This window comes from Camellia sinensis, chromosome 7 (assembly GCF_055761805.1).
Source record: "Camellia sinensis isolate YWXY chromosome 7, ASM5576180v1, whole genome shotgun sequence".
NCBI classification, from domain to species: Eukaryota; Viridiplantae; Streptophyta; class Magnoliopsida; order Ericales; family Theaceae; genus Camellia; species Camellia sinensis.
Genome location: NC_138967.1, coordinates 84,536,462 through 84,549,054, shown reverse-complemented (window position 1 = coordinate 84,549,054; position 12,593 = coordinate 84,536,462). Strand labels below are relative to the sequence as shown.

At 35.7% G+C, this 12,593-nt stretch overlaps 2 protein-coding genes across 7 annotated transcripts in view; both read right to left on the bottom strand.

The window, feature by feature from the left end:
• The window catches only part of LOC114274732 (putative E3 ubiquitin-protein ligase ARI7), a 114,237-nt gene that overhangs the window by 20,049 nt on the left and 81,595 nt on the right, over window positions 1-12,593 (bottom strand). For 4 of the 6 annotated variants that reach the window (XM_028216708.2, XM_082878374.1, XM_028216709.2 and 1 more), the window contains one exon: window positions 1,152-1,759. The exons of the other annotated variants lie outside the window; for them this stretch is intronic. In XM_028216708.2, coding sequence (XP_028072509.1) covers window positions 1,609-1,759 — 151 coding nt within the window. In that variant the 3' untranslated portion in view covers window positions 1,152-1,608. Of the gene's footprint in view, window positions 1-1,151; window positions 1,760-12,593 lie in introns of those variants that run through there. 6 annotated transcript variants of the gene reach the window in all.
• On the bottom strand, window positions 7,751-10,918 carry LOC114274734 (uncharacterized). The gene is made up of 2 exons (XM_028216710.2): window positions 8,667-10,918; window positions 7,751-8,574 (listed from the first exon to the last, which is right to left on the bottom strand). The coding sequence occupies exons 1-2, from the start codon at window positions 9,173-9,175 to the stop codon at window positions 7,935-7,937; spliced, it is 1,149 nt and encodes a 382-aa protein (XP_028072511.2). The 5' UTR covers window positions 9,176-10,918; the 3' UTR covers window positions 7,751-7,934.

Genomic DNA, 12,593 nt, shown 5'->3' with positions numbered 1-12,593 from the left:
GGTTTGGCTTTCGAGTTAGTATGCAAGTTGTGCATGGCTACATTAGGGTCGACCTTTGGCATCTCGTAAGGTGTCTATGCAAAAACATCAATGTTGTCTAGCAAGAAGGAGACCAACTCTTGTTGCTCAGCTATACTAAGACAGGTGCTGACCAGGAAAAACTTTCTGTGTCATCATTGATGTTGACTCGACCCAACTCCTCTATTGCCTTCTCGGGTGGTGTGTTACCCACATCTTCAAGGCTCTCTCGGTCGGAGACTTCGATTGAGTTTACCAAGTTCCCTTGGCTTCTTTGCTGAGGCGACGGGATAACAATCCTTTGTTGACTTCTGAGATCCTCAAATTTGTTCGATTCCATGTTGAGTTGGGAAACGAAGCTGATGGTAAGTGCTTGGTATGGCCTGCATTGCATGCAACCAGGTTCGTCCCATGATCAGGTTGTAAGGTGATAGAAGTTTGACGACCAGGAATTCCACATCTAGTGTTTTGGTACCTACATGAATCGGTAAGGTAATCTTCCCCAAGGGATATTCAGGATTGGCATTGAAGCTAAATAGGAGATAATCAGTTAGGAGAAGATCTAAATCATTGAGGCCAAGTTTGTGAAAGGTCCTGTAATACATTATCTCGGAAGTGCTTCCTTGATCGACCAGGACATGTTCGACGGCAAACTTAGTCACACGCAATTCGATCACAAGGGCATAATTGTGCGAGAAAAAGAATCCTAAAGCAATGACTGTCTGTTTGCAATATCCAACAACAGACTCGGGAGTCCCCGAAGAAGATAATGCTCTCCACTCAACCCCTATTTCTAGACTGGACTGGACTGCCTTGACCTGCCAACAAAACAAGATTAAAACCACATGAAACATATACATATATATATATATATATGTGCGTGTGAAAAATGCTTTTCCTCTCCCCAACCCATTTCAGAGAAAGATCGAGCATTCAAGAATGTTGTGATTTGCAATTTGAAGAAGACAACCTCTCTCTCAAAGGATTAGTTAATTCTTTGTAACATACAAGCATTGATGTGTTTCCAGAATCTTTGCAGCATCTATAGCTACAATCTTTTAAAGGTAATTACCACAAAAAGAAATAGAAAGAATAAAAATTAAAAATAGAAATCACACAAACATCTTCAATTATACATTTCAAGAAGCTATATATTCAACCTTTAAATGAATGATTAGCCAGAGGCAAGACACAAATGAGTAGATTTGCAATTGCCTCTAGCCAAACTCTGCATAACATATATATGCTACTAAAAATCAGTAGTCACAATGCAAGTTTCAGAACCTTGACCAGTACAGTAAAAATTGATTGATTGATGTGGGTAGAGAGTAAATAGAGAGAGACTATATACACTGAATCATATTAGGTTATGATGATACTACAAATTGCACACAAATGTCTAACATACATGGCTGGCTGCTTGCTTGTTCCTCATCATTTCTCATTTCTTCCTTTCCATGCTTTGTTTTTACAGCCCCAGCCAAGCCAAGTCAAAGCCAACACAAAAAAGAAAGCATTTACACAGGGAGGGAATGCCAACCTCCCCTCTTAAATGCCATGCTGCCCCTTTTGTCCTTCGGCTGCTGCATATCATCTTCCACCTTTCCCCTTGCTGCCAGCCACTCCTCCGCTTTTCGAACTTGCTGTTGCCTCGCTGCTGGAACCCCCACCATGTGAATCAACATCTGATAGACCATTCTCTAATGCTCTAACCAAGTTCTCAAAGTAATTTCGAGTCACGCTGTTGCAATTTGCAAGGCAGTGCAGATATAGTTAAACCAGGAAATTTTTTGATAACTATTTACAGGCCAAAAAAAGGGCCACAAGTCAGGCAATAATATTTCAGCAGAAAATAATCAGTGTGTCAGGTATTCAACCTATATAATTTAGATGAAATTTACCACTTCCCTAACAAATGCCATCTAACTTTGGAAACTAATAAAAAAAATAAAGCGGTCATCCTTCATTCCGGAAGAATGAAAAATTAACTTCCATCTACTGAATCTAATAATAAATAAATGAGTATGGTGTTATAGAAGAACAACCTTAACACCACATCTCAATTTTTGAGACAACCTAAAAACAAGTTTCAATCACCATAGCAGTGCCAAAAAAAAGAAAAAAACAAACAAACAAACAAACAAAAGAAAAGAAAAGAAAAGAAAAAAAAAATGAAAGAAAAGAAAACATTATCTGAAGGCCAAGTTTGGATAACAGGAATCAGGAGGAACAGAAATGCGATTCCAAGTCCCCGTGATTCCACCACTTTGATGAAGTTGGAATGGGAATGTGATTCCTGATTTCTCAATCCATCCAGAATCAGTTTCTTAGACTAAACCCATATTGATTCCCCCACTTCTCCACAGCAATTTCAGATTCTTGCTTAATCCATAAATTGGAGAAAGAAAACAAAGCAGCTGGTTGATTTCCTACGATACCCCAATATAATCTGAAAACATCACCTATCTCTTTTATTCTTTCCACAGTGATTTCATACTATACCCCAATATAATCTGAGAACTCCATTCATAGCTTTAACAGGTGCCTCCTCCCTCTCCATCATATTTCCCTCTTTTCTGTTCTTCAATTAACTAGGCATATTAGGTTCTAGTGATTTTATAAATAGCTTCATATATATTCAGGGAGATCAACAACATATGCAATGGTGATTTGATACGACAAACCCTAGGCAACATATAGTGCACTGTGGTGTTGAGAATAATCGGTAGAGGCTATTAGTGTGGTTCTGTTGGCTATAACTTTTCACTCCAGGAATGTTCCATGTTTCGTCTTACTGCGATAGTACTTCACATGCTAGATCAACCTCTAATGCTTCTCACTCCACAGATTGTTTGGGGCACAATTACACTTCACAACTATAATTTTATTTATGTTACAAAATGAATGGCAGTTCTTTTTTCAGTACATAAATTCCTGGTTTTGCATGCATAATTAAATAGAATTTAAGAGACCCCGCAAATGTGTACAATATAGCCATATACTGGTCAACATATATTATATTTTATATTACATTATTTTTTTAGCACAAATTTATTTACCCATCAATATCTAGAATGTACCATATATATATGATTGAAAAAAAACAAAAAAACAAAAACCAGAACAAAAAACAAATAGAACCAGCATAGCTGAATTGAGTTTTTAATTTTTATTTTTATTAAAGGGTAGTTGATGTGATCCTCACTATCATGGATCATGTGTCAGTGAAGCTCTGGCACTCTTGTATTGTTATGCTGCTGAACATCTCAGGCACTTGGTATTAAAGTGATAAGGTAACAGGTGACTTGTGGATTGGCTGTAAATTGTTGAATTACATGTGCTCATTGTTGTCCTCATATTTGAATCTCATAAAATATTTTAAATAGGCAACGATGGCATGCATAATTTTGGTGAAAGAGAAAAAACGTGTTGCCATGTTGCGTATCATTACGAACATGATTAATATGTTTTCCCGGTTTTATATCACTTTATATGGCACTGCAGAACACTATTATCGCAAGTCAATCTTGAAGGCATGTTCCACGAATAAAGCTTCCATAACAACGGATCATCTTTATAGAACGATTTATGATAGTAACAAGACTAGTGTGGAGCAACTTTAAATGGACAGAATATTTTCGGTGCAATATGCTCCATGATTGAATCTAATGGTCATTTAAGGGATTCAAATATATCTATGAAGAGGAAGTGGATGCAATTTTTTTCATATACTTGCACATTATTTGAAGAATCATAAAAAGAAAAGGGGGAATTAATTTACAGTTAGATTGAGGGAAAAAATATACACAAAAATGGAGAGGTGCAATCTTTAGTTGCACAAAATAGGAGCGGGAGCGTGGCCACTTAGAAGAGTCATAGGTTGGGAGAGCTTATGTATTATTTTTATTGATAATATTTTTAATTTATCTATATATATTATAAATAAATAAAAAGCACAACAAATTCTGTTAAAAAGAAATAAAAAATATTTTAGGCATAAAATAAATTACATTATATATGATTTTATCAGACTTACATTTTTAAAAATAAATGATTTTTTTCTTAAAAAAATAAAATAAAATAAAAAAGGAGAGAGAGAGAGAAGACAGATCGACAAAGAGAGAAGAAGAAGAAGAAGAAGAGGGGACAAGATCACAAAAGAGGAGATGGATCGAGAGAGAGAGAGAGAGAGAGAGAGAGAGAGAGAGAGAGAGAGAGAGAGAAAGAGACAAGATCGAGAAAGAAGAGGATGAGATCAAGATCGCAAAAGAGGATCACAGAAGAGGAGATTGAAGACAGATCGAGATCACATTTCTCTCTCATCAGAAGCGCGATTCTTCTCTGATTCTTCTTTAGAAGCGTAGAATCGCGCCTGCGTCTTCCTCAGATTTGTGATGAATTCGACGATTCCTGCTACTAAGGGTGCAAACTCATAGTTGCACCCTGTGAATTTGAATTGCACCCCACCACAGAACAGCTTGTACACCCTTCATGTTTTGGCAATTTTTTTTTCCTTGTCCCACTAACAAGTAATTCCCCCAAAAATAAAATTGACATTTTGCATTTTGGAGAGATAATTAGCAGACATTTTAATGCAATCTTTAATGCTGTATTAAGACTACATGCTACATGGAGTATTGCTCAAAAACCCTGAGTCGATCCCTACTAATTCTACAGATGCAAAATGGAAGTGGTTTGGCGATTACCTTTTGATTTACATAATTACATTAATTTTTTGATAATAAAACATTTAGTATAGTTTAATAATACGTTTTGTACCTATAGAATTGTTTAGGTGCATTAGATGGGACCGTTGTTAATATGACAATAGACGCCTAGATATCGAACAAGGAAAGCTGTAATTGCAGCAAATGTTTTAGCAGTATGCTGGAAAAGTGTAAACTTCATTTATGTCTTGCCAAGGTAGAAGGGGTCTGCAACTAATTCTAGAGTGCTTCGAGAGAGGGGTTGAGCAAAGAAACCAAAAAAACAACAAATCGGTCCGATCTAGACAAAACCACACTCTTTGGTTTGGTTTTGTCAAAGTAGTGTTCGGTCCTAGTTCTGAAAATAGATAAAACAAATTTCACGGTTCGGTCTGTGGTTTTATAGTCACAGAACCGGTTTGAAACAAAACTGGACCATTTAAATATAATACACACACACACATATATATGTGACAATCCCATCACGTATTATGCTTTTAACCAATTTAATTTTAAATGTGTTTATGTGTTTAGTGTGGATTTGGGTGGTAATTGTGTTTTTAATATGATTTTAGATTCACATCCTTTAATTGTAGGAATATCTGTTGTGATTTCTGTTATAATCTAAAATTGAAGGCCTTAATGGCATCGTAAACTGAAATTAATTAGTTTATTGTGACTCGTATAATTTTTAGAGCCTAATAAGAAGTTTGATTAAAATTTAATTCAATTTAAAATTAACTAGATTAGCTCAATTTAATTTTGTTTGATTAGCCGTAAGCTCTAATTAATTAGTTTAATCCTTGATTAATGAATTAAGCCAACCTAGCCTATATATATGTTAATTGGGGTGTTAACTCATAATTTTGAACTCAAAATCTGAAAGAGCTTTAGAGAGAGAGAGAAAAAGCTTGATCTTGAAGATTTGGCTTGAAGGTTGGAGATTGAGTAGAAGAACTCAAGAATTGGCTAATACAAGTATAATTGAAGACCTTAGGTAAACTTTTGAACCTTAATTTGTGAGATTAAGTCATCAAAGATGTGAATTCAAAAGGATTTTATGATTAAATACAAGAAATGAGCTAAAGATGATGAATTTAGAGTCAATTCATACATGCATGCATAATTTTGGTTAGCTTCATCATTTTAAGCATGGTTCATGTTATCTATGTTTGAATGGAGGATCAAATCATACATGCATCCATGAATGATGTTGTCTTGGAACTCAATTGCATGTTTTTAAAAGCTTTGGAAAACAATTTGAAGTCAATTGAGTCATGCACGGTGAATTCATGAAGTTTTGGGCTTTGAATTTGTAAATGGGTTTTGTATCCATGCTTATGGTTGTATATTTGAAGATTGGAGCATGTCATGCAAGCTTAAACACTTTGAATAAATGTTTTGAAGTTCAAAATCAGTTTTGGAAAGCCCAGAATTCGACCGCCTCGCTCGAGCGCATATATCATGCATCCAATAGTTTTCCAAACATTCGCAATTGGCTCAAGCGACCAAGTTACTGCTCGAGCGACCACCTTTTTATTTTGCACCTTGGCTCAAGCGATCATCGAGCCTAGATTCGGACCATCCAGTACTTTTGCAAACCATGTGGTCCACTCGTATGACCAATGTTGTGCTCGAGTGACGTGCCCTGTTCTAGCATATTTTGAAAAGTCATATTTTGCCCATAACTCCGTTCTCATTCCTTTCTGAGCAATTTTAGGCATGTATTGAGTATCCTAAATGAATTAAAGAGTTAGAATGAAGCGTAAGAGAATTGAATAATTTAATAATGAACCGATTAAGCAATGTGATTCAATGTGTGTGTGTGTTATAAATTGTGTAGGTTTATTCGCGAAGCCAAATCAGCAACCAAATCATTGTGAGTAATATCTTAGTAAAGATATTTTTATGCATCCTATTTTCTAAATGATACCTATGTGGTAAGTTTTTTGAACTTATGATTTTGTGATATGAATGAGCCTTCTATCTGTCTGATTCGTAGAAGATCTACAAATGTGATTGGCAAGCATGAAAACATATGATGGACCTAAGGTCGTTCTGTACAACTGAAATGGATCAAAGGTCATTCGGTATATCTGATAAGGTGGACCTAAGGTCGTTCCGATTATCTGATTCTCTGTACATCTGATAAGTCTGAATATCTGTTATGTGTTGACCCAATGGTCATTTTACAGCTGTAATCGAATAGACCCGAAGTTGTTATACCCGAGGTCGTTCCGACAAATATGATCTGTTCTGTTCTGTATCTCTGTATATGTTGGACCCAATGTCGTTCTGTTATAATACGAAACTATTATGAAAATGATTTTATTTGAGTATTAGAACTCATTCATATAACCTCTTAACTTTGATGTTATTCACTAGGCTTCCGCTCACTCCATTATATATATATATATATATATGTGTAGGTGAGCAGCGGAATGTCCAGCACCAGCCCTAGTGAACCTGTGGAGGAATACCGAGTTTTTGTGAAGTCAGCTAAGGATGCCTCACGCATGAGGCTTTTGTCTTTTGATTTTATGTTTTCTTTTGTTGGTCATGTTTGACCACATCTGTATATAAGCTTTGGTTTATATGTTAATGACATAAGTATTATTTTGGACATGTGAGATTTCTTATGTATGTATGGGTGTGAGTTATTAATATATATATATATATCAGATGTTTTTGTTCATGCCATTTAAGCACAAGTTCATTGGGCAAATTTTATATTTATTCCTCCACTTCTGACCCCATATAATTAAATATGATTTGATTTTTGTCTAAGGCTATAGGTAATCTCACGATTGCTGGCTGGTTATAAGTCAAACCTCTAGGCTATGAAGCACGGACACGGACTCCGGACACGGCAATTTCCAAAAAATGGGGACACGGACACCGGACACGGCAATTTCCAAAAAATGGGGACACGGACACGGCGGAGGACACGGCGAATTTTTTTTTATATATATATATATATTTTTATGTGTTATGTAGATTCGTATTACATTCATTCTAAATCAAAATTAACAAACACTAACATAGTACCATTAATTCAATAAATATAAGAGGCAAAAAATTCAACATCCAACAATAAATATAAGGGGAAAACATCCAACATCCAATAATATTCTTCACAAAAGCACTAAATAAGAGGCAAAGAAGAAGGGAAAAAAAAAACAAAAAAAGAAAAGTAGGCCTTTCAAAACTTCAAGTAGATCCAATTTCTTGCACGTCTTCATCATCATTATCATCACCACCTTTTTCATCGTTTGCACCTCCATCATCTGTAAACAACACAACCTCTGTCTCAAGTTCATCAAGTGATAGATTTGCAACCTTAAGCATCCCACCATCATCAAATGAATCAAATGTGTCGCCCGCAATATCCCATAACTTGGTCTCTCCTTCAAGGTATTGTGGGGTTCTCCTTGACAAAAGACGGAGGTTGCTATGAACAAAAACCAAGTCCTCTGCATGTTGAGGTGTCATCTTGTTTCTTCTCATTGAATGGATAAAATAGTATACACTCCAATTCCTCTCAGCACATGATGAAGAAGAAGGCTGCACAAGTAGCCTTAAAGCCAAAGATTGAAGAGTGGGTGCAGATGCACCATGAACAACCCACCAACTATGAGGATCCATATCACATCTATCTCCAATGGAATCAATGTCAGCAAATGGCCCCTCTTTTGTTGAGAACTTAGCATACTCCAAATTTGCTTTAGTGTGCTCCATTGGATCATCAAAGAACCTTTTCAAGCACTTTTTTCTCTCAAGACAAACCTCCTCATCCCTATGTGGGGGAATTCGACTTGGATCCTCATGAAGCCACACATCACTATAATACCTAAAATGAAAAAAAAAGTACTACTCATTATAAATGTGAAAGAATAATATTAAACTTAAATTAATAAAAATAATAAATTGTGTTGTAATCACCTTGGATTCAATGAGTGTGCCAAGCAATGAAGTGGTGTGTTGTTCTTGTTCCACAGGTCTACAAGAATCTGATGTACTACATTATAGAATGTAGACTCATCTTCTAGTCGCTTTCCTTCATGCTTGTATATCACCATCTTCACTTTTTCTATCATTGTACCCCACATGTCATAAACTAAGTGAAGCGAAGGTCTATCGGTGTCACAAATTATAATCATGTCATAAATAGGAGCAGTAAAAGAAAGTATGTAGTTGACTTGATCCCACCAAAAGTCATCCAACAACTTATCCTTCACAAACTTGGCCTTACCAATATCATCATCCCTATAACAACTCCATTTATCACTAATTACCATTGTTTGGAGACCTTGCTTTATCAACTTGACCCTCTTAAGCATGACAATGGAAGAAGCAAAGCGTGTCTCCGCAACTGAAAGAAGTTTCAAACTCACAAACTCATTGTATATTGCCAACCTCATGGAATGATTACAAATAAAATTCTTGATCATTATCACATCACCCACAATCTCACTAATCCAATTACACTCTTCAAATGCAACTGAATTATTTTCCACATACTTGGCAGCACAAATATTCTTCTAGGCAAGATTGAGGGTGTGCACAACACAAGGAGTCCAAAAGATGTGAGGAAATTGTGCTTCAATTAGGTGCCCCGCCGCCTTGCAATTTGCGGCATTATCTGTAATGACTTGAACCACATTTTTAGGCCCAACCTCCATAATTACTTCCTTCATCAAGTTGGAAATAAAATACTTGTCTTTTGTTTCCCCTGAACAATCAACTGCTTTAAGGAACATAGGCCCACCTCCGGTAAACGCCATAAAATTTATTAATGGCCTTCGTTGGGAATCACTCCATCCATCACTGACTATACTCACACCCTTCTCTCTCCATGTGCCTCGAATAGGGTCTAACAACCTATCAATGTTTATCCTTTCTTTTTGAAGCAATGTAGTTCTCAACATATTATACCCAGGTGGTACATATCCTTGTATGTTGTTATTTGCAGCAAAAGTAAATGCACTAACATAGTAAGGATTTCTTGCCAAATGAAATGGCAAGCCTGCTGAATAAAACATTCTAGCTATCTCACTATTTAGTCTTTCTCGAGCACCAATGTTAAATGCTTTCAGAACAGGGTTACTACTACTTCCACTCCCAATAGCAGTTGACCTCTTCCTTTTTGATCCATACATCTCCTCTGGTTCATTAAAACATAAACCTAATGATGCACTTGAAGTAGGAGGAGGCAATGGGACTTTCTTCAACCTAAAGTTTTTCAATTTCAACTTTGCTTCTGCAATTACTCTCTCAAAATTAGCTTTATCCTTACTTGTTACTTTTGGACACACTTCTATCCCCTGATTTTTAATTTGTATCAAATGGGCTTTTACCCTAGTGTATGAACATTTACGTGTAACCCGACAAAAGTTACATTGAAAAGTATAATTCCCCCCTCTTGCACCAGATTTTTCTAATCTAGTCACATATTTCCACAGTGGCTTATTATCTTCAGCATCAAAGGCAGATTGTGTGTTATTGGCAAAATTTGAACTAGACATTTTTCCTATAAATTAACATTAACATTAGAAGGATAAAAAATAAAAAATAAAAAATAAAAAACAGAGTTTACATACTGTATATATATATAAACCTATAATTTTTTTTTTTTAAATATAGTTTTATATATATACATATATATAAACATATAATTACAAAAAAAAAAAAAGAGTCTTACATATATAACAAACGTATAAACAAATAAAAATAAAAATAAAACAAACGTATAAACAAATAAAAATAAAAAGTCTTATTATATATAAACATATAAAAAAATAAAAATAAAAATTAGTCTGTCTCAGTCGAAGTCGAACCGAAAGCAGAGCAGAGAGAGAGAGAGAGAGAGCGAAAGAGAGAGACAGAGGCGAAAGAGGGGTTACCTTCGAAGACGACTGGATCGAAGGTCGAAGACGACTGGATCGACTGAAACAGAGACTGTGGCGACTGGATTGGAGGTCTACGATGGACTTCGGAGGGCTGCGACTGAGAGAGAGAGCTTCGATCGACTTCAGAGGGCTTCGACTGAGAGAGAGGAGGGCTTCGCAGGTCTGATTTTACTCATTTAATCCCTCAGTTGTTCAATTAGGGCTTTGCCCGTTGGTTTTTTTTTTTTTGGAACTTTTTAAATATTATACTTTGACCCCAAATAAATATAAAAAATTCAAAAAAAAGCCCCGTCGTGTCCCATGTCGTGTCCAGATATGGACACGCGTGTCCCCGCCGTGTCCCTGCCGTGTCCCCTTCCAAAAAAATCATTAAATTAAAGGGACACGCCATCTAGTGTGTCCTGTACGTGTCCCCGGCGTGTCCCCGTGTCGGACACTGCCACGGCACCATTTTTGGAGTGTCCATGCTTCATAGCCTCTAGGAGCGGATTTGGGTCATGACAATATATATATATATATAAACACTCAAATATCTTATTAGTATCATATATATATACATAAGTTGAAGCCTTTTACTCTTGCAAGCATTTTGTATAGTGGTGGAATTAGTTCTAAACAATCATCTAAACAATTTTTAGGTTGTAGACAATATTTTGTGATCATATTGTGAATAATGACAAGGTTACTAAGAACCGTGGTTCTAAACTGAACTAAATCGAATAGAATCGAACCGAACCAAGTTTTACTTGTTTGGTCTGGTTTAATTCCAAGATTTTCATGTCAATTCCAACCATGCGCATCCCTACTCTGAGATGACATAAGCATGAGAAATGGTTTGGTAGTCCGTGATGGTAATCTATCATTTAAAATACAACATTTTATTTAGCGCATAACAAAACACAGTTTTATTTTCCTCTTTTATACCAATTGTCATCTTTAGGTTTTTATTATCTTGTGGATGCTAGATATACAAATGGTAATGTTTTCATGCACCATATAGAGGGCAACAATATCATTTAAACGAACGGAGTGATTGACACCAACACAACACAGGAATTCTTTAACATGAAGGACTCATCAGCTCAAAACATAATCGAAAGGTGAATTGGGTTGCTCAAATGTCGATAGGCGACTTTGCTAAGTCCTTCATATTATTCGATTAGGAGACAATGTCAAATCATCACGGAATGTTGCCCTCTGCATATAATCCAATGTTTTCAAGGGTGTTCTTGGGGCACGCCTTAAAGGCGTGCATTGAGGCGAGGCGTGATGAAAACGATCCTGTGCATTGATTTTTTCGCGAAGCACCAGCTATGCAAAAGCCTCAACCTCAGAGGCGTTCGCATCAGGCACATTTTTGCACTTTTCATGCATTAACAACGAGGCATACGACTTCGAATAAGAAGAAGATATAAAAAACCATAGATGCAGAGTTGCAAACGATTGATCTTCTTCATATCTAAACAACGTCAGCTCGACTTCAGGTCTTTTTCTCCAACGATTTAGTGCTTTTCTATATTGATTGAATGATTTCAGGTTGGAAACTATTATTTATTGTATAATAAATATTTTTTTTTAAGTGTTGTAGTTGAATGACTGTTGGTTGGACTCTTTGTACTTATTGCATAACAAATTCTCTTTTTTCTTTTTGAGGGTGTTATGGCTGAATGATTTTTAGTTGGACTCTTTGTATTTATTGCAAAACAATTTTTTTATATTTTTAAGAGTGTTATTTTCTTGCTATTGGTAAATATATTAATTCAATTTATTTTTAGGCATAAATGGTCTTATGAATTTTATTTCCTATATTTTTTATATTCTTTTATGCTATATTAATTTAACTTTATATTTTATAAAAGAATAATGCTATATGCACCAGTTGGTATACCAATTAATGTACTAACGGATGGTGTGGCATAATTTTAGAGGTTTTGGGTCTTTATAATTTGTATAATGAGTG

Bases quoted from the DNA above. Each gene is read 5' to 3' on its own strand.
- LOC114274734 (XM_028216710.2), bottom strand. From the start codon at position 9,175: ATGATCAAGAATTTTATTTGTAATCATTCCATGAGGTTGGCAATATAC. The intron at 8,575-8,666 runs GTGATTACAACA...TTTTCATTTTAG, and splicing joins GCACACTCATTGAATCCAAG to GTATTATAGTGATGTGTGGC.